The 25,831-nt window shown below is 41.7% G+C and overlaps 1 protein-coding gene across 1 annotated transcript in view; it reads right to left on the reverse strand.

Annotated features, from left to right (window-relative positions):
• dennd1a (DENN/MADD domain containing 1A) overlaps positions 1-25,251 on the reverse strand; it is a 28,775-nt gene extending 3,524 nt beyond the window's left edge. Inside the window, 23 exon segments of the mRNA XM_034126003.1 lie at positions 385-552; positions 554-617; positions 2,070-2,207; positions 2,824-2,888; positions 3,418-3,546; positions 4,110-4,166; positions 4,261-4,332; positions 4,757-4,797; positions 5,568-5,655; positions 6,468-6,569; positions 8,259-8,384; positions 8,589-8,690; positions 10,149-10,194; positions 12,518-12,618; positions 14,720-14,830; positions 15,835-15,888; positions 16,888-16,968; positions 17,367-17,436; positions 18,541-18,660; positions 19,386-19,435; positions 19,858-19,901; positions 23,398-23,462; positions 25,128-25,251. Of these exon segments, the coding sequence (XP_033981894.1) occupies positions 385-552; positions 554-617; positions 2,070-2,207; positions 2,824-2,888; positions 3,418-3,546; positions 4,110-4,166; positions 4,261-4,332; positions 4,757-4,797; positions 5,568-5,655; positions 6,468-6,569; positions 8,259-8,384; positions 8,589-8,690; positions 10,149-10,194; positions 12,518-12,618; positions 14,720-14,830; positions 15,835-15,888; positions 16,888-16,968; positions 17,367-17,436; positions 18,541-18,660; positions 19,386-19,435; positions 19,858-19,901; positions 23,398-23,462; positions 25,128-25,144 (1,911 nt within the window). The 5' untranslated portion in view covers positions 25,145-25,251.
• Positions 25,252-25,831: the final 580 nt, after the last annotated feature.

A 25,831-nucleotide genomic window follows, 5' to 3' on the forward strand; every position in this document is an offset into this window, starting at 1 on the left:
CTCGAGCCGGTTTCTCAAACTTACCTACCCCACCTTTAATGTATACTGGAGTGTTAATAATGTATCCATTCTTTTATTTGTAATATTATTAATACTATTATTTATTTTCGGATTTGTCAACTGTTATGTAGTTAATCTATGTACCTAGATGTGTTTATTTTGATATGTATGCTTTGTGAGTATTTTCTTAAAGGTCCCATGTCATGGCCATTTCTACTGATCATAATTCCATTGTTGAGGTCTACTAAAATAAACACAAGGGGACAGGTAATAACCAGAAAAGCATGACATGGGACCTTTAAAATGCAAATCAAAAAAAGAATATGATATGTACAAGAACAGAATATGAAAATGAAATAAGACAACACAGCGTAGAGCTCTGACCTGGTAGGTGAACTTGGCTTGTTGCAGCTCCTCAGAGTCTTTGGGAGTCCTCAGGTCCTCCAGACTTTTGGCTAAAGTGATGTGTTGGATGTCGGGCTCGTCCTGGCAGCCGAAGATATCTCCCAGCAGGGTGACGTTGGAGAACTTCTCATTAACTGGGCTGGGGGGGGGCGGTGTGACTCTCTGCTCCTTCTAACAACTCGGCCTCCTTCAGGGAGCGGTACGGCTGAGGCCTGCAGGGCAGAGAGAGGGCAAAAGCACACACATCCTTTACTCAAGTAGAAGCACAGATACTCGTGTTTAAAAATACTCTGGTGAAAGTAGAAGTACGGACTAAACTTCTTTACTCAAGTAAAAGTAAAGAGGGCTTTGAAATGTACTTCAGTAAAAAGTACCCATAACTACCTTCACTTATGGTTAGTTATTTCTATAAAAAGGTATCTTCTTTAACTGTATTTATGTATGCACTACTGTATGTACACCAAGGCAAATTCCTCGTATGCTTTAAAGGTCCCCTATTATACTGTTTTTCATCAATATAGTACAGGTCTCAGATATATACAGAGCCTGTCTCAACCCCTCTGAGAGAGATTTGGTTACAAAGAACACAATGGTGCTCTAGGAGGAGATTCAGGTGATAAGGTGGGGGGGGGGGGGGTTACCTTGGTTGCTGATTGGCTAATGGTTACACAAGACAAAACATCGTTATGACATCATAAAGTGGCCAAAATCTGATCAGCTCATTTTCAGACAGGTTTTTATAGAAATGGATCAGGACAAAAAGAGAGAGAATCTTTGTTCCTGAAACTTTCAGAGTCTCTTTACACAACGGGGACACATGTTGATGAAGAAGAGACATGAAGAAGAGGGGACACATGTTGATGTAGAAGAGACATGAAGAAGAGGGGACACATGTTGATGTAGAAGAGACATGAAGAAGAGGGGACACATGTTGATGTAGAAGAGACATGAAGAAGAGGGGACACATGTTGATGAAGAAGAGACATGAAGAAGAGGGGACACATGTTGATGTAGAAGAGACATGAAGAAGAGGGGACACATGTTGATGAAGAAGAGACATGAAGAAGAGGGGACACATGTTGATGTAGAAGAGACATGAAGAAGAGGGGACACATGTTGATGTAGAAGAGACATGAAGAAGAGGGGGACACATGTTGATGAAGAAGAGACATGAAGAAGAGGGGACACATGTTGATGTAGAAGAGACATGAGGAAGAGGGGACACATGTTGATGTAGAAGAGACATGAGGAAGAGGGGACACATGTTGATGTAGAAGAGACATGAAGAAGAGGGGACACATGTTGATGTAGAAGAGACATGAAGAAGAGGGGACACATGTTGATGTAGAAGAGACATGAAGAAGAGGGGACACATGTTGATGTAGAAGAGACATGAAGAAGAGGGGACACATGTTGATGAAGAAGAGACATGAAGAAGAGGGGACACATGTTGATGTAGAAGAGACATGAAGAAGAGGGGACACATGTTGATGTAGAAGAGACATGAAGAAGAGGGGACACATGTTGATGTAGAAGAGACATGGAAAAGCTAATTTTGCATAATAGGTGACCTTTAAAACACGTATCATTGATTAGAAAGAGAGAAAGAGAGAAAAGACTTATTAATGAGTGAATAGTGCAAAGAGAGAGAGAGAGCTGCGTACAGAGGCGACCACTCGAAAGGGACGGAGAAGAGAAAGCTGTCAGGAAAGCCAGAGATGGAGTCTTCGTCGTACTGGAGCTCGTCTCCGGACGAATCCTCGGAGAGAAAGACTGTGTAGTGACGGGTAGGACGGAGAGAGCTACGTAAAGAGAAGCACATTCACAGCTCATTACATGCTTATTTATAAACTCCATTATTAAGTGTCAGAGGCAAGAAGAAGGAAAATTAAAAGTTGGACGGTTTGAGGATTAGAATCAATTTTCATTTTCACAAAAGGATCAAGATTTAAAATGTTACTGTTCAATCATTAAGAAAAAGAATGGGAAAACAAATCAATGGAGAGAAATGTGATTGATTACTGATCATCTCTACAGTATGTGACTGTATCTGCGAATGGATTATGTCTCCAAGTTCGTTCACTGGCATGAAGCGACTCAATTATTATTACATGTCACTTGTTAGACGCTTTTATCCAAAGAGACTTACATACTCAATACTGTGGTCAATCCCCACAGGAGCACTTTGGGGTGAAGTGTCTCAGACGACATGCTGACTGCAGTGGGGTTTGAACCTGACCCCCTGATCCGAATACATACGCACAACCCACTGCGCCACACACCTCACCTCAAATTCTTTACTTACAAAATGGCCACAATTATGCAAAAAATCGACTATAGTGAGCACTATTTGGGATTAAAATGGTGTTACATGTGTAGTACTGTGGGATAGTGTGTATAAAGTGAGAGAAGGCTTACTGGTCCCCGCCGCTCTCCAGACTCACGTTGCTGCTCGGCCTCTTCAACATCATCGTTGGCCGAGCCTGTGGGAGTGGAACCTTATTTATTTTTGGAAAAGGGATCATAAGTTATTACGTAGTAGACCTACCTCCTCCTCAGAGACACTCACAGGAGTGGACCATTGTTCTATGTATGGTTGACTTACTGAAATAAAAGAAAAACACGACAGAGACGACATTCTTGCCTGGATTTTAAATATATGTACCTGCGTAAGATTCACACACTGGTGCCTCAGCACCAGTTTTAGAGTAAGTTAGATTGTATATGTTATTTCGCGTTCTGACATCTTGTAGATTGTTGCTTTTAAATTGTCTATTGTTTTTACTTGTACTTATTTTATGGTGTGTGAGCTGAGCTGTGTGATTTTTGTATGTTTTGTTTGTGTATTTGACTGTACAGCACTTTTGTCTGGAGGTTTTAAAATGATTTTTTAATAAAGCTGTATTGTATTGTATTTCTTTAGTTAGCTGCGACACTGCTTTCATGAATTGCAGCTCGGTGAAGTTCCTTATAAACTCTTTCTCCCCACCTCCACACCTCTTTTGTTCTCACCTGCCCAAAATGCACCGTGATTGGCTTCTGGTCGTCCAGTGAGCTCATCGGCCCCTCCCTCTTGACTGCCGGGCTCTCGTCATCGATCACCACTGACCCCACTGTGGAGAAGCCGTTCTCTGCCTGCTCCTGAGAGAGGGGGGGGGGGGGGACACAGAGACGTTTAAAACACCACTACAGGTGGAGGAGGGAGGAGGCTTACTGGGGTCAGTTAAGGTAAGTCAGGGCAGTGTTTATGTCTTAAAGGTCCCCTATTATACTGTTTTTCATCAATATATCACAGGTCTCAGATATATACAGAGCCTGTCTCTGATTGGCTGAAACACCAAACAGATCATTGCAGCATTACCCATAATCCCCTCTGTTTCAGCCCTGTTTCCAAAGTGCTGATTCTCTGTCTGTTACTTTAGATGAAAATAAGGAGCCCCTCCCCTAGGGGTTTTTAAATCCTCACTAAAGACTCACTTCTTCTCTCTGGCCTTGTAGTCAGAGCGGAGCACGACTCCTGACATTTCCCTGTGTTTTGTTTTTATATTTGCTGTTGTAAATTATTGTCTTCTGTTTGCTATTGTAGTAAAGTGTTTTTTTATTACATGTACAGCACTTTGGCTCGACCAAAAATCGATGACTACTAGAGATTATTACTTAAACCTATTACTTAAAGTAGTTATTCAGCGGTGAGAGACTCATACCTTCTGCTTCAGCCTGCTCTTCACCTCCTTTATACGCATTTTGGCGTGGTCCTTCGCCTGTGGAAAACAAACAGAGACAAACAGGTGATGGTCGTTCTGATTCCTCACTAACAGATCATACTGCAACCGAGGACAGAAGAGACGTGCTTACAAACTTATAAACGGTCTTCATGGCAGGGTTGGCCCTCGTCTTCACTGTGTTGAAGATAGCTCCGCCTCCTTTCTGTCAGGAAACACACGCACACACAAAAAATGTTTGTAACACACTTAGACACAAATCTGTGACACACACATTTTCAAACCATACATGCAAAAGTTAACAGATAAATGACGCAAGCACATTTTTGTAAAACACACACACACACACACACACACACACACACACACACACACACACACACACACACACACACACACACACACACACACACACACACACACACACACACACACACACACACACACACACACACACACACACACACACACACACACACACACACACACACACACACACACACACACACACACACACACACACACACACACACACACACACACACACACACACACACACACACACACACACACACACACACACACACACACACACTGTTATGTGCTGATGGTGGTGCATTGAGACTCACCTTCACAGTGAACAGCCACTGGTGGTAGGTCTTGTCACTTCCTGTGGAGGGGGGGTCAATAAAAAGTCAAAAACAAGTAGAAGTGCCGTCTGCAATGTGATGTAACACCAACCAAATAATATATATAAAAATATAATAATACATTTTATTTATCAGGTGCTCAAAGACACTTTCCAGAGGTAAAAAAAATGGCAATAAAACCACATTTATCACAAGGACACGGCATCGATCACACATTAAAAAGCTAGTCTAAAAAGGTGAGTTTTGGTCAGTGTTTTGAAGGAGGGGGGGGGGGGGGTCAGTGCAGTCTCTGATTCGTTGTGGTAGTGAGTTCTAGATGGTGGGGACACGATGGAGAAGGCTCGGTTCGTATCTGATCATATCTGAGCAGATCTATAATGTAACGTACTCTACTGCAGTATGACAAACATCAAGCTCTGATTACATGGCTGCTGGGATCAGCTGATGTGTCAGTGTGTGTGTCTGTAGTTATAACAATATTATATCAAATTAAAAGCTGAGTGGACGTCCTAAAGTGTGAAAATTGATATATCTGTAGTGCTGGGTGAGCTCCAATATAAACATGAGGACACAGTTAGCCTGCTGAGGTAGCATCAGTTTGATGATCTGTGCTGATCTGGAGTCAGCCTTGTGACATGAGAATGAACATCAGGAGAGACTTTGGACCTGTATTTACTGTCGCCATGTGTCTTCACTGTGTGACTTCTTTGCTTCCATGTCAATGAACCTGTTAGATAAGACACACACACACACACACACACACACACACACACACACACTACTCACTCACCTGCGTATTCACCCAGGCTGATTTCCTCCTCAAAGATGTCACTGAAACCTTCTCCTGAGTTCAGCAGGTCCAACCGGCCGTCAATAAACTGCCCGTAAAACCAGACAATGTATAAGAGCAGAAGAGGAAGGAGGAAATACAGGTGTGTGTGTGTGTGTTTTATTCCTATACACATGGACATACATTTTGCTAAATGTAGCTCTGGGGAAGGAACATTTTGAAAATGATCTCCATGTGCGTAAAAATCCACTTCAATTATTAGCTATCACGACTTAAAGGGATGAAAATGGACTTATATATTTACTCAAGTTAGGACTTAGATATACAATGTGTGTGTGTGTGTGTGTGTGTGTGTGTGTGTGTGTGTACAGTACAGTTCTTTATAAAGCTGGCTACACACCAACCGATTTTGGGAGTCAGAGGCCGTCAGAGGCAGTCGGGCATTCGCGGCGCCCTACTCAGGTTGGTGTGTCCCGCACCGTCGTCTCTTTACGGCACCTTTTCACACCTCCCACGGCCGATTCAACATGTTGAATCGGCCGTGGGAGGTCAGAGAGAGTCGGCCCAAGCAATCACTCTGATTGGCTGTTCACACTACCGCTGCCTGCTGGTAAGGACAGTTATTGCCACTCATTGACTGAAGTATTTGCGGTGTGTTCGTAGGCGGGCGGCGTAGCGGGTGGCGTAGCTGACGTAAAAGTCGGGACGCCTTTGGTACGCGTTCTTTGGTCTCAGGTGGGTGTGTAGCGGCCTTTAGGCTCAATGAACTGAACCAGCTCAACTGTACTATCAGTGACTGTTTATCAGTTGGATGTAGTGTGTGTGTGTGTGTGTGTGTGTGTGTGTGTGTGTGTGTGTGTGTGTGTGTGTGTGTGTGTGTGTGTGTGTGTGTGTGTGTACCTGTTTGAAGAGCTGCAGCTGGATGGCATTCTGCAGGAACTGTCTCATGGCACTGGAACGATGGCTCACAAAGGTTTCCTCGTTAAATGTTATTTGCTCTTCCTAAAGATGCAGGGAAACACAGGAGCTGTCTCAGCACTGTTCACCGCACACACCGACACATTCAGCATCTTATATATCATTACATCAGGGGTGAGCTAGGAAGTGAGTAGACGGAGACAGTCAGAGAACATGTGTTATCATGTGTTGTTTCTTTGTGCATGACTCTTCTATTGATCATTCGAGTCCTACATCAGTCAAGAGGAACATATGTTGTGTAATCCAGAAGTGCATTTAGCTCGTACACTGTTCCATAATAAAGGAAATCCAAGTGAAATCCATTGTATTGATTGTATATAATGTGTGTTGAATACCCGTAAACAGATTCTATGCACTGCGCAGCATACAGTGTTCTCGCTCAGATGTTTTTTATCACCTACTGAACACATAAAAGCAAAAACAGAGTTTGCTCTGCTGTAACTGTTCAGCAACATTACCAACAGCCCCACCTAGTGTCAGCAGAAGGTAATGAACATAATAATTCCAAAAATATGCAAAGAAAATACATGTTAAAATATATTTTAAGATCATGTTTAGTCGTCTGATTCGTCTGTACATTGCTGTTTCAGTCTGCGTTCTTCTAATTAGTGTCCACAGTGTGTCTATTGAGCCATGTTGAGCGATGTGGGGCAAGCCCCTCTCTCTCACTGTCTAAGTGAATGGGTCCTGTAAAAACTACACTGCGCATGCTCAGAGTATTTTTCTATTCAATGTGTGCGGCAAAAAAATAATCACCATAGGGGCAAAGTGCTGGCAACCCCACCAAACGTCATCTCATAATTCAGAGAGCTGATTGGCTGTAAGTAGGTGTGCCGCGTTGACGTTGAAGTTGACCATCTACTTCAGCGATGGGTGTCTGTGTTTTCCGTATACCCCCCCCCCCCTCTCTCTCTATCGGAACCATGGATAGCCTAGAGCTATTTGTTTACGTGTTTAAAAATGCACCAGAAGCTTATATATACACACATCTAAGTTGTTCGTGCGCCACCACTTTTGTACATATAAAAACGCCACTGGTAATAACGACAGGTTAAGCCAGCCGATCTGTTTGCTCTCTAAACACTTCCCAAGAGAGAGAACTTCATATGATTCTGGCCCAGAGGTTCAGGTACACACTGGACTATAACCTGGGCCGGACCACGAGCACAACGGCAATCTAGCCAGGTCAAACCCATAGGCTGGTTAAACTGCAGCATCCTTGGGGACATTGAAACTCTTGTTTTGTCTCAATATGCGAACTTCTGCCATACTTGACCACCCAAGGTGACTTACAACTATACTGATTGACTCAAAAAGAAGCCACCGTTAATTCTTATAGGGTTAATTTGGCCGTCTCTAAAGATAACGTTGCTAATATAGCTAGCTGGCTAACAGTGGCAAACGTCACTTTCTGTGAGAGCTCAGCAGCCGTGTGTGATTCAAGACAACTAGTTGAAATTCACACACTTTGTTCACACTGTACGACTATGGGAAGTCTTCGAATTAAGAGAGACATTTTTATGTTTAGTTTAACCTTGCTAACCCACTCTCTTTGTAGTACAGTCTTGTCTGGTGGAAATGTATTTAAAGCATATGCGCATACACCACGTGAAGCTGGTAAATGATCATACCCAGAGTCACATGACAGGCTTAGGTATATCGTTCTCTTTGTATGCATCCTTTACGTTTATGTATGGTGTGCAGTTCACTGACCGGCTGGATGTGCAGGGCGTCTCTGTAGCTCCCGAACAGAGCCGCCTGACTCCTGAGGAACGCTCGAGCCACGCCGTCACCTGTGGTCGTTGAGACCTTCCTCAACCGGCTCTTTAAAGATGACACCTGTACGACAAGAAGTCACAGCAGTCATTATCAGTGAATACTTGCATCCATATTTAAAAAACGGCACTGAAGGATTCAAGGCTTTTATTGTCATGTGTACATAGCTACAGTGTAGATATGTCAATGGAAATCTGAGGTCACAGGCTCCTCCAAGAGTGCAACACAATAAAACTGATAAAACAGTGCAAGTTCCTCCCTACTCACCACATCATTGGGCAGGCTTTGGAGGTCATCGTAGGGGGTTTCCAGGGTGTTTGTGTCCACGTTCAGGATCACCACATCATCCAGAGCCAGCCCTCGGACTTTCTACCAGCAACACAAACACAGCCAGCTTCAGAAACAAAGACACTGAAGGGTAAAAAGTGAGTAACTGCGTTTAAATGTTAAAGGTCCCCTATTATACTGTTTATCATCAATATTATCACAGGTCTCAGATATATCCAGAGCCTGTCTCTGATTGGCTGAAACACCAAACAGATCATTGCAGCATCCCATAATCCCCTCTGTTTCAGCCCTGTTTCCAAAGTGCTGATTCTCTGTCTGTTACTTTAGATGAAAATAAGGAGCCCCTCCCCACGCCCCTCTGAGAGAGATTTGGTTACAAAGAACTCAATGGTGCTCTAGGAGGAGATTCAGGTGATAAGGTGAGGGGGGGGGGGTACCTTGGTTGGTGATTGGCTAATGGTTACACAAGACAAAACATCGTTATGACATCATAAAGTGGCCAAAATCTGATCAGCTCATTTTCAGACAGGTTTTTATAAAAATGGATCAGGACAAAAAGAGAGAGAATCTTTGTTCCTGAAACTTTCAGAGTCTCTTTCCACAGAGGGGACACATGTTGATGAAGAAGAGACATGAAGAAGAGGGGACACATGTTGATGTAGAAGAGACATGAAGAAGAGGGGGGACATGTTGATGTAGAAGAGACATGAAGAAGAGGGGACACATGTTGATGTAGAAGAGACATGAAGAAGAGGGGACACATGTTGATGTAGAAGAGACATGAAGAAGAGGGGACACATGCTGATGTAGAAGAGACATGAAGAAGAGGGGACACATGCTGATGTAGAAGAGACATGAAGAAGAGGGGACACATGTTGATGTAGAAGAGACATGAAGAAGAGGGGACACGTGTTGATGTAGAAGAGACATGAAGAAGAGGGGACACATGTTGATGTAGAAGAGACATGAAGAAGAGGGGACACATGTTGATGTAGAAGAGACATGAAGAAGAGGAGACACATGTTGATGTAGAAGAGACATGAAGAAGAGGGGGACACATGTTGATGTAGAAGAGACATGAAGAAGAGGGGACACATGTTGATGTAGAAGAGACATGAAGAAGAGGGGACACATGTTGATGTAGAAGAGACATGAAGAAGAGGGGACACATGTTGATGTAGAAGAGACATGAAGAAGAGGGGACACATGTTGATGTAGAAGAGACATGAAGAAGAGGGGACACATGTTGATGTAGAAGAGACATGAAGAAGAGGGGACACATGTTGATGTAGAAGAGACATGAAGAAGAGGGGACACATGTTGATGTAGAAGAGACATGAAGAAGAGGGGACACATGTTGATGTAGAAGAGACATGAAGAAGAGGGGACACATGTTGATGTAGAAGAGACATGAAGAAGAGGGGACACATGTTGATGTAGAAGAGACATGAAGAAGAGGGGACACATGTTGATGTAGAAGAGACATGAACAAGTGGATTTTGTATAATAGGTGACCTTTAAAGAGCTTATACCACCTACCTCCATCAGGCTGGAATGGACTCCGATGAGGTAGGGCATTGGGGCACTGAAAAAAAACACACTTAGTCATGAGAGAATAGCTGTGTTATCGAGCACAGAAAGCGTTCTACTACGCATGTATAGCTTAGCGACTCAAATCTTAAATCCTGTTCAAGTTTGTTTTTATCTCCCTCAGATCTCCTGGATCTTTTTACTAAATACAAACGTAAAACTGCAGGTCCGGGACTTAATGCAGGCTTAAATTACACCGACAAACGACCATGGAGGTGTTTGTTACGTTGGTTTACATATTTTTGTTTGCTATGCAATGTTATCGACGGATCATGGACCTCTAACATTGATATAGTATTACTAAATTCATTAGAAGATATTCACATGTTCATGCAGGGACGGTGCAACCTGACAAATCTCAATATAATTTGTCAGTAACATGGTATGTTTCACATGTAATGCAACATATAATGCTATTAAATACCTGTATAGTGTCCTAAGTGTGGATGTATTATGGAAAACCGCATTGATTACTAAATATATATTATAACATAGCAACCTTTCAGTATTTTACAGCGGTATACTATACTAATAGGGAGGCGTGTGGTGCAGTGGGTTGTGCGTTGGTGTTCGGAACAGGGCGTCACAGGTTCAAACCCCACTGCAGTCAGCATGTCGTTGTGTCCCTGGGCAAGACACTTCACCCCAAATTGCTCCCGTATTGAGTATGTAAGTCGCTTTGGATGAAAGCGTCTAACAAGTGACATGTAATGTAATAATTCCAAATGATATGATAAAATACAAATAATGTGAACAGCATGTACTAAAAAGCAAATTGAAACACAGAAAGGTGCTGTGCTTCGAGAAAATAACACATATAACACACACAAGGGAAAATAAAACCAAAGAAAATCTGCTTCTCTCTGCAGTTGAAGTTAATAGAAGGTCACTAATAGTCAGATGGCAAAAGTACACACATCCTTTACTCAAGTAGAAGTACAGATACTCGTGTTTAAAAATACTCTGGTGAAAGTAGAAGTACTGACTAAACTTCTTTACTCAAGTAAAAGTAAAGAGGGCTTTGAAATGTACTTCAGTAAAAAGTACCCATAACTAGCAGCTGTTTTAAAGAGTACCTGACCTCCCTTTATATTAATAGAACAATAATGTCATTGTTAGCTAATGAATGTTTCCATGCTGAACAACGGCAACATGACAACGTTTTCATTGGTCCCTCTTCTTTAGAGAAGACCAGGAAATGATGGATACACGGATCGTGTTCAAATCAATAGGCACGCAATGACTCTAAATAATAATGATCACGCCACCAAACACACATTCAAACTAAAGGAACCAGCCTGTTTGGAAAATGTAAGAAGTAGAAAGTACAGGTATTTGTGTTCAACATGTAAGAAGTAGAAAGTACAGGTATTTGGGTTCAAAATGTAAGAAGTAGAAAGTACAGGTATTTGTGTTCAACATGTAAGAAGTAGAAAGTACAGGTATTTGTGTTCAACATGTAAGAAGTAGAAAGTACAGGTATTTGGGTTCAAAATGTAAGAAGTAGAAAGTACAGGTATTTGTGTTCAACATGTAAGAAGTAGAAAGTACAGGTATTTGTGTTCAACATGTAAGAAGTAGAAAGTACAGGTATTTGTGTTCAACATGTAAGAAGTAGAAAGTACAGGTATTTGTGTTCAACATGTAAGAAGTAGAAAGTACAGGTATTTGTGTTCAAAATGTAAGAAGTAGAAAGTTCAGGTATTTGAGTTCAACATGTAAGAAGTAGAAAGTACAGGTATTTGTGTTCAAAATGTAAGAAGTAGAAAGTACAGGTATTTGTGTTCAAAATGTAAGAAGTAGAAAGTACAGGTATTTGTGTTCAACATGTGAGAAGTAGAAAGTACAGGTATTTGTGTTCAAAATGTAAGAAGTAGAAAGTACAGGTATTTGTGTTCAACATGTAAGAAGTAGAAAGTACAGGTATTTGTGTTCAAAATGTAAGAAGTAGAAAGTACAGGTATTTGTGTTCAACATGTAAGAAGTAGAAAGTACAGGTATTTGTGTTCAAAATGTAAGAAGTAGAAAGTACAGGTATTTGTGTTCAAAATGTAAGAAGTAGAAAGTACAGGTATTTGTGTTCAACATGTAAGAAGTAGAAAGTACAGGTATTTGTGTTCAAAATGTAAGAAGTAGAAAGTTCAGGTATTTGGGTTCAAAATGTAAGAAGTAGAAAGTACAGGTATTTGTGTTCAAAATGTAAGAAGTCAAAGTAAAAAGTAGTGGAGTAAAGTACTGATACCAGAAACATGTACTTAAGTACAGTAACGAAGTATTTGTACTCCACTGCTTCCCACCTCTGCTAATAGCATACTCACCAGCAGTAGTCCAAGAGATGTGGCGGCAGGACAGGGATGTAAACATGCTGCCAGTGCATTGGAAACAACATGGCCGTCGACCCATGGACACACGCTGTTAACTGAGGACACACACATGTTATGGCAAACTCTACATGTGCTATCAAAATATGTACAAACAATAAAAATGCACCAGTTTCTATGCTAATGGTTAACTATGGAGATGTGTCAGGAGGGAAAAGTGCTCAATTAGAAACACGTAATATAAGTAGTTGACATTTGATTATATGTTTATGGGATGCCAGCATTAACTAAACACAAATAAGTGGAGCCTTAGGAGCTCCACTATACGAGGGTTCAAAAGGTCAGGAAGAATTAGCTCAAACACCTTCAGTAGCAACAACTCTCTCCATCAGCATGACATGTTTTAGAATAATTGTATATATTATTGAGAGATCACAGGATAGATTAGAGTAACACCTACGTCACTTCCTGGCAAAATTGCTGCCCCGCCCACTTTTAGGGGAAAACATTCGCTGCCATTTGAACGGCGGTAAATACCAGAGGTGTGGACTCGAGTCACATGACTTGGACTCGACTGAGACTCGAGTCACCAATTTGATGACTTTGGACTCGACTTGATAAAATCACAAAACACTTGCGACTCGACTTGAACACCAATGACTCGGGACTTGACTTGGACTTGAGCCTTCTGACTTGAGGTGACTTGATACTTTAATTCAGGGGTCTCCAACACGTCGATCGCGAGCTGTCGCTAGAAGAGCAGAGAGTTACTTTACCAGCAGAGAGAAAATGGATTATTAAATTATTAATGTGACTAATAAAGAGCAGTTTGATTATTAAACATTATTCTGTTGATGGATGTCATTACATTTGGTGAAAAGCACATAATGACTTGTTTAAGACTCGGTTTTTCAAAGTTTAGGACTTGGACTTGACTTGAACTTGAGCGCAAAGACTTGAGACTTGACTCGGACTTGAGCGCAAAGACTTGAGACTTAGTTGTGACTTGCAAAACAATGACTTGGTCCCACCTCTGGTAAATACAGATTCTGAAGTTTTCAACAATCACATAAAAAAATTAAGAAAACCGCGCTTTTTTGTAATCTACAAGAAGCCCAATTATGATGGTCGGACAGGCAAACTATAAAAAATGTTCACTGGAGATCGATGATCGGCGTCAATTTATAGTTTAATTTAAATCAATAGTGAAATGATGTCCTGCTGGAGGACGAATGGCAGGATCAATCTAACACTTAAACTGTGATTTATGAGTTAGATAGTTTCGTTTACTGTCGTTTTGTCTGTAGAGGAAGTAAAGAAACCGTAACTCGGGATATATGTGTTGTTGGAGGTGCAATATATGACTCAAGACAAAAAGAAACTACTATTTTTCACGTCGCTCTGATGCCTTGTTTTCCCCCTAAAGTGGGCGGGGCCTTCAATTCGCCAGGAAGTGACGTAACTCTGATCTATAGAGAGGCGAAGTCCCGCCCATCTACTTCCGACCCATGGGACCTTATTTCGGAAAAATGATGTATTGAAGTCAATGGGGAGAGAAAGATTATCTCTCGATCCCGTTTGAATTGTGCCACGAATTACACATATGATGTTTGTCAATCTTAAATAATAATTTCCATGTCAAAAAAGTCACAGTTTGTCGTAAAACTGTTGAAATATAAGACTATGAAAAATACGCAACTAGAAAGACTACAAATCCCAGAGTCCCGGTCCCGCATGCTGGCTCTTAGGAACTGACTAACTCCCCTTGTGTGTATGTACAGCTCTCAACATGCCCAGACTTGGAGTGATTTTCACCTCTTTTAATACTTTCCGCCTCATTCTGAAAGAAAGAAGTGAAATGTGCCAACGTGACGGCCGTCTTGGTGTGTGGTGCGAGACGGGAGATGTAGTTCATTGAGCGGTTTCACACAAACAAAAGTGTTACTTCACAGTTTTACGACACATTCTTATTTTTTTGACTTGCAAAATGATCTTTTAAATTGACAAACATCATGTGTGTAATTCGTGGCACAATTCAAACGGGATCCAAAGATAATCTTTCTCTCTCCATTGACTTCAACACATACTTTTTCCAAAATAAGGTCCCATGGAGGCCCCCCGGAAAGGGAGGGACTTCGCCTCTCTATAGTGAACTACAGATTGAAAGGAGACACGAACCAGGAAGTGGACTCTACTTACAGTGCTTAGTTTGCTACAGCAGATGAGGATTCGGCGTTCATAAAGCATACTAGCGTACAGATGAAGCATGTTATTGACATCTACTGCTACAAAGTACTCTGTTAGGTTTCTCTGCAGGGGTCAAGCACAACAAGAGAAAAAACAGGAGAGTTAGTGGTGAGGTAGAGACCAGTGGACCATGATTTAGTATGAAACCATATTTTAAGACATAAAACTGAGTGTCCTGGAAGCTTACATTACATACATATTACATCACAGTAGGGTCATTTACATCATTAACATTGACCCAATATACGCATATGTCCACCAATCAGAGCTTGAATACACCGTAATACATGTCAATAACAACTTTATAACCAGCTGCGAACGTTAACTAGCTCTCCTTCTGACAGTTTCGTCATGCATTTATTGTTTACAATGTGGCAATAACAGGAAAAATAGGCTCATAGTGAGTTAACTGATCAAGTGTAAGCGAACCCACGGTACCAACACTATCTGCAGTTCAGTGGAAAAACATGTTATGTCATGTTTTTCAAAATCTTGCAGGCTAAAATATCACGGGGACACTATGCTGCCAAACATTACACAATACAGTACAATGAAGTGTATACTATGTAGTACTCTACAACATACACTACTTACATACAGCCATAAAGTAGGTGTAACACTCAGCTGTTAAACACTAAGGCGTACACAACGTCTTACACTACAATACACTACTTAACTTAAAATACATCGGACACTAAGCTAGTATAAGGGTGTTCCCTACATAAACTATGCCATACGTACACTAAATACTCTACTACTACACCTTAAAGTACGTATACTACAGAAAACACTAACCCATAAACTACAGGTTCTGGTATCTATGTTGTGTTATCTTTACGCTACAATATTCCCATAATAATTGTAATCGTGAAACCCCTACTGGTTTGATTCCTACGCCCTTTGCACGCACGTCTTACTGATTATGTCGCTCCAAAACGCCGTTATAGTTTCTTATTTACCTGACCTGTAACTGCTCAAAGGTACAAATCAAAGTGTTTCTCCTCAGCACCATGGTTTGGGAGTTTACAGATAGATTTTTGAGCAGAGGGAAATGAGAAAACACTCACATTCTCAGGTATGCTGGGGAGTTCCCTCGCGTCAGGCACAGTGAAGAAGGAATGCTGGAAAAAACATAAAACAAGAGGGTATGATGAAGAGAAGAAGCAGCCAAGAGACAGTGAAATACATACGCTGTTAACTCTACTCCTGTGAAATTAACCATTCAGTTATACGGTAAGATATGGTAAAGTATTTTTCTAGTTTTAACTGAGGTCTCTAAGGTCGCAATCACACCTAATAGTCCGTTTTCAGGTGCGCACAAGATGACAGTTTGTACATCGGTTTGCGTTCACACGGGCAAAACTCAAACGGACTATAAACTTTAAACACAAGTCATGTGCTCGGAAATGCTGTTCAACCATTGGTCAGACATTAAGGGGGTAAAACCGCAAATCCCGGCAATTTCTACCGGAGCCTCCGCCATGGAGCATCGGCACTTTCGGCAGGTTATTCTCATGCTGCTGTTAATCTGGAGATCAACAGACTCTAGCGGCCCGCGCATATGATTATATAATCAGACAACGTCCGTTAAAAAACAATATAACACATAATGAGAGACGTTCTGCAGTCAGGAGGAGGTTTCACAGACGACAGGTGGCTCTGACTTTTATGTATAGTTGACGGAGCATTTTTACTGTTACGACACTGTTCAACACTTAATTCTGCTTCAGTCTTTAACTAAAGATTTTGAAGACATCCGCGTTCTTGTGACACGTAAATAGTACGCTTCCTGTGTTTTGGTGCGGACTGTGTTCACCCCAGCGATGAACCGCTCCAGAGTTCACTAGCAAGCGCTCCGAGACCACCTCTTTTAAGCGGACCAGAATCCGGTTGTTTAGTTCTCTTCAGAGGTCTCGGACTGCGTTCACACCAACCCAAACGGACCACACCAAGCGGCTAAACGCACCAGGGTTCGATTCAACCGGACTATACAAGGCTGGTGTGAATGCGATAATCTTTTAGGATTTTGATTCTTCTGATCTCTTTCCTTTGGGAGGAACTAAGATGGTTGCATTCTTGTGGTCAAAGCTAAAGGTTTGATGTGTTGAAGTCAGACTCACCACACCGAGATGAACAGGGACCCCAGGCTCTGGGATGGGGAGCGTATGTAGAGACACCAGGAACTCCTGCCATTGGCTCTCCTGAAACATCCAGAAAAGATTCAAAATGAAATGCAATGCCCATTTAAAAAGAACGAATAAGCTATCGCATAAAGAAAACTGGAACGTAACTCCAAATTAAAATGTTTTAGACGACAAACTGCACAGTACAATTGTGTGTACAGCTTGTTGTGTAGAAGTTAAACAAGAGACACCTATATGCTGCTGTAGTGTAAGAAGAGACATCTGGAAACGGTTTGCATGAAAACTCATAGTGTCTGTTTACATTATTTGATGCCAACAAGGCAGAAAGTGGAGCTAAAATACATTTGACATTTAATCGTAAAGGCAAAAATACTAACGAGAAAGAAAGTGGCCAATTTATCCTAGATTTAAGTCGAACAATCGGTTGTAACAGGATGTCAGCGTGCAGGACTTACCTGGCCTTTGATGGTGTAATCTGCGACGATATTCAGCAGCTTGTAGAAGACTTCAAACCACGGCAGGTAGCTGAGAGGACAGACACATGACAAAGTGAGTGAGGTTAATCAGGCTCATCAGGGAACTGTACGAATCGGTGTAATGCATGTGGTTAGTCTGGTTGTCTATTGGGCTACATTTAACTGGCTACCATTTCACTTCACTACGCCTCTTGTAGCACTTTGGGATTGGTTTTAGCAATGAAAGGTGCTTTACAAATAAAATGTATTATTATTATTACTTGTTATCAATGATCCTCGATGCAGAGGACAGGCAGCAGTCTAACAGTCATGGAAGTGTTTCTGCAGCCTGAACGCTCACATTTGAATTGCTTTATTACTTTTCTCATGCTCGCCATGATGTGACAATCCCCAATAAACAGTATGTCCTGCTGATCCAGTTTGTTCTGCACGTCCTTATTCTGGAAACAGACATGGTAATAATAACCCTCTCCTCATTTGAACACCTTGCTTTCAAACTGTCTGGTCATAAACCCCCAGTTAATGTTGTCATGTATCGTCCCACAAAACCAAACCCTGCGTGAGGAAACATGTCTGGATTCCTCTCACAACTCTGCGCCATCTCTCCATCTCAACTTCTACCTTCAACATAAACGTGGAATCAACTGAATTTATCCTTTCGCCTGTATCTACTTGTCTTTCATCCTTTCTTTATAACTAATGCTCTTGATGTATTGTGATTTTTAAAAAGGTGTCTATTATCATCTGGCCGGTACAACAGCTGGAAATTAGCAATGTTGGCTAAAGCTGCCCCATTTACAGTTTGTTGTGACAGTTGATCAATAGGGACTGTCCACGACACTAAACAATTAAACTAAACTCCATTCTAAACTTTTTTAATATCGCCCAATATGAAGACTTTAAGCATTTCCACATGTGCTTCTATAAAGATTCTGTCCTTTACAGATAGTGCTAGACTACCTACCGAAGAGCTCCTGAAGCCATGAGCATTAACTGAATAAACCCACAGACCCACAGACCCACTCAGAGTCACTCAGACTCACTCAGACCCATTCAGACCCACTCGGACTCACTCAGAGTCACTCAGACTCACTCAGACCCATTCAGACTCACTCAGACTCACTCAGACCCACTCAGACCCACTCAGACTCACCTGAGAATGCAGTAGCAGGTTTGGGCCCCTGAGGAGAGGCGACAGAAGCCAAATCTCTGTTTGCTCTCTATGTCCGTCAGCACAAATGTGAAGTTCTGTCCCACCTGGCTCACTGTCAGACTGCAGGGGGGAGGGAGAGACAGTTAGCCAGGGATACAATCCTCCATCATCATTCAAAACATCTTAAAACTCAATTTAAACATAACAGAAAAATTGAATGTGTTTAGTTGATCAAGTTGAAAAGTTTTATTTCCAACTTACGGGCCCATCTTTACTACACACAACAATTAAAGTGGTCTCTCTGTGTGTGTGGTGTGGTGTGGGTGTGGGTGTGGGTGTGGGTGTGGGTGTGTGTGGTGTGTGTGTGGTGTGTGTGTGTGTGTGTGTGGTGTGTGGGTGTGGTGTGTGTGTGGGTGTGGGGGTGGGGGGTATGGTGTGGGGTGTGGGTGGGTGTGTGTGTGTGGTATGGTGTGGGTGAGTGTGTGTGCGTGTGGTGTGGTATGTGTGAGTGTGGTGTGGTGTGGTGTGGTGAGTGGTGTGGTGTGGGTGTGGTGTGGTGTGGGTGAGTGTGTGTGTGTGGTATGGTGTGGGTGAGTGTGGTGTGTGTGTATGTGTGGGTGAGTGGTGTGGTATGTGTGAGTGTGGTGTGGTGTGGTGTGGGTGAGTGGTGTGGTGTGGTGTGGTGTGTGTGTGTGTGTGTGTGTGTGTGTGTGTGTGGTATGGTGTGGGTGAGTGGTGTGTGTGGTGTGGTGTGGTATGGTATGGTGTGTGTGTGTGCGTGTACGTGTGGTGTGGTATGTGGTGTGTGTGTGTGTGTGTGTGTGTGTGTGTGTGTGTGTGTGTACCTGTCCATGCTGAAGGGGAAGCAGAACCTGGGCACCGTCAGAAGAGTTTCCTGCGGGACACAGATAACAGATAGTTAGTTACGTGCATTATCTTTTATATTTACCAATAATGTTCAATATTATTAAAGTGAAAAGGGTTTGGGGGGGGGCTGATGGGAAGGATGTAATGTGGAGGAATTCATCTATGCTTGAGGGGAGAGAAAGAGTGAAGCAAAAATAATAATAATTTACTTGTACTTTAATTACAGTACACAACAATGGTGCCTGTTTTGGTGAGAGATAAGCCTGTGAACAACATGTAAGAACAAGACACAATAAACCCATGACTAGCTGTGAGGAGGGGGGATCCCAGAGAAAAGTAGGAGGGGGGATCCCAGAGAAAAGCAGGAGGGGGGATCCCAGAGAAAAGCAGGAGGGGGGATCCCAGAGAAAAGCAGGAGGGGGGATAGAGTTATAAAGTATGTCTTCAAACCTGGTCTGTGTAGTCTTCAGGGTATTGTCTCCGCACCTCCGGCACTGAGACAAATACAAAGACATGTAATTATAGTGGAGAAGGGAAAACACATCATGCTGAACGTGCTTTTGACTGATGAGTGAGTCCATATGTAGCAGGCAGTTGAAGAAGTAAATCCTCCTCTCCTTTGTAAGAAGCTGAACTATGTTATACTGTGTTATGTGAAGGTAAGGTACGTTTATTTATATCGCACATTTTCAGACACAGAGGCAATTCAAAGTGCTTTACATCATCATTAACACTTAATAGAGTGCCACAGTGACGCGTCCTAAAACCCGGAAGTAAGCTAGCATTTTACCACGTCCGGTTCCTTCGACAAAAATGCAATGGGATCTCTCCATAGGATTTTGGAAAATAGCTGAAATAAGGTCTGTGGTTGAGACACATTGAAGAGACGGATCACGTTTTGTTCTACGACATTAAATCCATCAGCAGTGACCCCACTGGTGATTTCTGAAGAATCTACGTGTCTGAAAAACGATGGTTGTTACCAAGTGGCTGAATAGGACTACAGAAGTCGTGGAGGACGTTGTACGTCATTACGCCGAACACGTAAACACTCCTCTAAGTTTGTTTGCCCTGTTCTGCTTGAAAGCAAGTACCTGCCTCCTGCAAACTGTTCAAACAAACGCTTCAATCTGGCGATTAGATTTACGATTAGAAAATTATAAAAGTAGGGTAGACATGTGGAGATTATCCGGCTGAACAACCACAGACCTTATTTCCAGCTATTTCCCAAAATCCTATGGAGAAATTGCATTGCTTTTTTGGGACCGGAAGGAGCTTACTTCCGGGTTTTAGGACGCGTCACTGTGGCACTCTTGGTAGACACACTAAACACAAATAACAATAAATAAACATAATGGAATAACAGATTCATAAAAACCATGCATAAAAGAGACACAGAATAGTTTAAAAACAACATTGTAAATACGGTAGGTGCTAAAATAAGCTAAAAGTCAGAAGGTGAAGCTATGATGTACGAGCATGGGCGTAGTTTCCACTGGGGACAGGGGGGACATGTCCCCCCCACTTTTCAAAATCCCGTTTGTGTTTAAAAGGGGAGTGATTAGTAAAATATGCATACATAAAAAGAAAGAATGCTAACTAGGTAAGTTTAAGATAGGAGAGAGGAGTATATCAATTATGTGTTATTGGTTGTGAGCATATTCTAATGGTTTTTGGAATATTGAAATGTATACAGTTCTGTTTTATATGAGTGTTGAGAACTGTATCCATAAATCTCTTAATTTTGCTCTCAAAGTGCACCAGATTGATGCTTTTAACTTCAATTTAAAGACAAAAATCTTCTCATTATATACACTACACATTTTTCTTGGATTTTTTAACACCATAGTCCCTAATATATTCGTAGAAAGGCAGGAAATTGAATTAAATTGAAAAAAATGTTTCATTGCGGAGGACCCCCTGTTTTGTGTCCCCCCCACTTCTCAAACCAAAGTTACACCCTTGTGTACGAGGATATTTAATGTTTTCAGTAAATGTGGGAAGCTGTGATGTGAAGAATAAAAAGGTCTTCACATAGGGGTCCCTAGGGGTTTTGAAATCAAAACTAAAAACACACTTCTTCTCTCTGGCTTTCTAGTTAGAGCGGAGCACGACTCCTGACTTTTCCGTGTGTTTTAATTTAATTTTGTTTTTAAGATATATCTGTTGTAATTTATTGTCGTTTATTGTGATTTGTAGTAATGTGTTTTTATTACATGTACAGCACTTTGGCTCGACCAAAAATCGCTTTTAAATGTGCTATATAAATAAAACCTGATTTGATTTGATTTCACGGCATAGTAAGTCAGACAGAAGAAGATATGTGTGTCACAGAGAATCTGTAAACCCGAACAGGAAATTTAAAAATAAAATTCTCAGAAATACAACCGACAAGCTGTCCTCAGTACGCAGGAAATGAGTCACACATTGCAGATCTAAAAAAGAGAGATTAATCAACATTTCACGATTAACTTGTGACACCCTGTACCTGTTTGCACATCTGGGAGTTAAAGGCAAGATGTTTTCCTCCCTAAACTGCTAAGAAATACTACAAGGTAAGCATATCCAATATCCCACATATTCTGTATTCTTATAATAAAACATGTTATTTATAAAGCGCTTTTCCTTGTGCTCAACGCGCTTTACAAGCAAGTTAAGAAAGATAACAACAGAAGTAAAAAAAAAGTGCTAAACCAGGTGGAATAGGGGTGAGGGGGTGAGAGGATTAGGAGCTGAAGGCAAGAGTGAAAAGGGGAGTTTTGAGGGATTTTTTCAATGACTTGAGCGTCTGGTGGAGGTGAGCATGCGGGGTTTTTTGAGGATGTTTGCAGGTTAACCTTAATCAAGACTACTACTACTTCAACAACTACTATGACTTCTACTACTACTACTTCTACTACTACTACTACTACTTCTTCAACAACTACTACTACTTCTACTACTACTACTACTACTACTACTTCTACTTCTACTACTACTACTACTACTTCTACTACTACTACTACTACTTCAACAACTACTATGACTTCTCTACTACTACTACTACTACTACTACCACCTCTACTACTACTACTACAACAACTACTATGACTGCTACTACTACTACTACCACTACTACTACTACTACTACAACAACTACTATGACTGCTACTACTACTACTACCACTACTACTACTACTACTTCAACAACTACTATGACTTCTACTACTACTACTACTTCTACTACTACTACTACTTCTACTTCAACAACTACTACTACTTCTACTTCTACTACTACTGCTACTACTACTACAACAACTACGACTTCTACTACTACTACGTACATTTGATATCTAACTCCTTCAGCCTACTTTCAGCTAAAGAAACGATTGAACTATTCAGCTATTTCATGACATTGAGGCTATACATTTTGTAGTTTACACCTCTTTTAAATATTAAGCTTCATCACTATGTTTCCGACTCATCTCAATCTTTCACTTTCCCAACAAAGTCAGTGCAGTTTGAGCTTTAACAATTTCGATTGAAATCATTTCACTGTTCTGCATTTTTCCGCAAAGTTCAGCAACACACTTTGTTTCTGTAGCTAAAAGCAGCTACCATTCAGCTATTAACATATTCAGCTTTTTCTATATTTTCAGCTAAATTCAGCTATGTGCGCAGCCTACAGCAATCGTACAATTTTTTTAGCAGGAAATACATTTTCTAGTTACTACTCTATTTTTACAACCTTTGATCCATTCTCTTCTTGCTCTTGGTCTCAGGGTGTTTAATATCACTGACACTGGACAGCAGAAAGCTAAAAAAACTACTTTTCTGCCTTTCTATCTATGTGTAAATAAATGCATTTCCTTGCGTTTGAAACTCTGTATTCTATACAAAATGACAAACACAAAAGGAATCTGTGTGGAAACGTCGCCTAAGTTTTAAACGGACCATGCCCTTACACATATCAGTGTTAAAGAGAAGATGGTGTGGTGTTCAGGTACTCACCAGAGCTGTGTGTGCCTGGATGGGCCACCTCCAGAAACACCTCAAAGGTCGACTCAGGATTCTCCCTGGAGCAGAGGATCAAACATTATCAGTACACACGTTGCCTGGTATGAACAAAATTCAGGAAAAGTGAGCATGCTTATCATGTAATGTAGCCTTCAACTTAATTTACAGTATGTCTCAGGATCGGCCCCTAACCTCAGGACTGTTCTCTAGTCTCAGGATCGTTCCCTAGTCTCAGGATCGGTCCCTAGTCTCAGGATCGGTCCCTAGTCTCAGGATCGTTCCCTAGTCTCAGGATCGTTCCCTAGTCTCAGGATCGGTCCCTAGTCTCAGGATCGTTCCCTAGTCTCAGGATCGGTCCCTAGTCTCAGGATCGTTCCCTAGTCTCAGGATCGTTCCCTAGTCTCAGGATCGGTCCCTAGTCTCAGGATCGGTCCCTAGTCTCAGGATCGGCCCCTAGTCTCAGGACCGGTGCCTAGTCTCAAGACCGGCCCCTAATCTCAGGACTGCCATCTGGGGTGAAAATGGCCCCTTGTCTCAGGACCAGCACCTAGCCTTAGGACTGCATCAGGACAGGCCCCTAGTCTTATGGACTGCATTAGGACAGGTCCCTAGTCTTAGGACTGCATCAGGACTGGCCCCTTGTCTCAGGACCAGCGCCTAGCCTTATGGACTGCATCAGGACTGGCCCCTAGTCTTATGGACTGCATCAGGACCGGCCCCTAGTCTCAGGACTGGCCCCTAGTCTTATGGACTGCATCAGTACTGGCCCCTACTCTCAGGACTGGCCCCTAGTCTTATGGACTGCATCAGGACTGGCCCCTACTCTCAGGAGTGGCCCCTCGTCTCCTGAAGAGGAAGGGCAGCAGAGAAACCCACGTGACACAGATAACGGAAACTGACTCACGCGCGTTCTCCTCTCTAAACCGTTATATTGTGACATCACATTTTTGAAAATCGTTTTCTTACAGTAATAAAACATCATGAACCCATTCCTCATACACACAGAAAATAAACCGACTAGCACGTTGTTTACAAAAGATTAACGGCAGACTGGTCGGTGCCCTGTAATGTTGACATGAGAGATCTTGAGCTGGAGATAAGCAGCATTTCATCTTTAAACTTTACCGCTACTCCTGAAACTAGTATGCGGTGTCGTCTCAGAGGTCACACAAAACACCATTTCCCCTCAGAAACACAATAAACAAAAACAACACGCTAAGAACAAATAGGACAGATTGTTTCCTTTCTCCCCTCTCTTTCGTGTAGAGTCATAAAACCCCTTCCTAAGATAAGCATCCGTTATCACACACATTAACACTTCCAGGATACCACCGGGAAAAGATTACAACAGCAGCATTTGATTACACTTTATTACAGCTTTAATACCATGAAATTGCTATAACACCGGTTAGGAAGACCTAGCTGTATGTTCTACACATAGGTTCTACCCTTTATATATATATATGTATGTACAGTCTAGTTCTCAGTGCTACACATGTATGTCCACAGAGCCTCTCACTGCCCCTCATCATCCTCTGAATTATAGCAGACCTGCCATTGTTTTTTTGCTCCAGTAATTGGAGTGTAGCACCAGTGTTTTTAGCCTGCTGTGTCGCAACAAGTCAGGGCCTCGCACTGTCCTGTATCTTCCCCAATGACTCTCTGGAAGCAAGCTAACAGCTAGCATGAGGCTAACAGTCTCATTAAAGCAGAAACACTCTTACTTGATTCTGGACCCCATCCTAATTCCTGCGCCGCGTGTGTCCGGAGGTGTTCTTCAGATGCTAACCTGTCACACAAACACAGAGCTGTGCAACGCCATGGTCCGCGTAGATCACGCTCTGTCTCGCAGTGCACTCTGGGACGTGTAGTTTCTTTGCGGATTCTTGTGATTCTATGATATGGAGCTCGATGGTGCTAAAAACTACAGCTTCCACAATACCTTAGACAACTGTTTGGTCCCGTGATAAGATATATGTCATATGTTCGTATATATAAATATATACAGTGGTGGAAGAAGTACTTAGATATATACATATACATATATATATATATATATATATATATATATATATATATATATATATATATATATATATATATATATATATATATATATATATATACAGTATACAGTGGTGGAAGAAGTACTTCAAAGTTGTTACTTAAGTAATAGTAGCAATACTGTTAAAATTAATCTGTTACAGTAAAAGTCCTGCATTCAAAATGTTACTCAAGTAAAAGTAGAAAAGTATTATCATCAAAATATAGTTAAAGTAGCGACAGTAAAAGTAGTCATTGTGCAGATTGGTCCATTTCAGAATAATATATATGATATGTTTTATAATGATTGATCATTAAAGTGTTATCAAAGCTGGTAAAGGTGCAGCTAGTTTGAATGACTTTGTATACTGCAGGGTAGCTTGTG

The sequence above is a fragment of the Trematomus bernacchii genome, unplaced genomic scaffold (genome assembly GCF_902827165.1).
Source record: "Trematomus bernacchii unplaced genomic scaffold, fTreBer1.1, whole genome shotgun sequence".
NCBI classification, from domain to species: domain Eukaryota; kingdom Metazoa; phylum Chordata; class Actinopteri; order Perciformes; family Nototheniidae; genus Trematomus; species Trematomus bernacchii.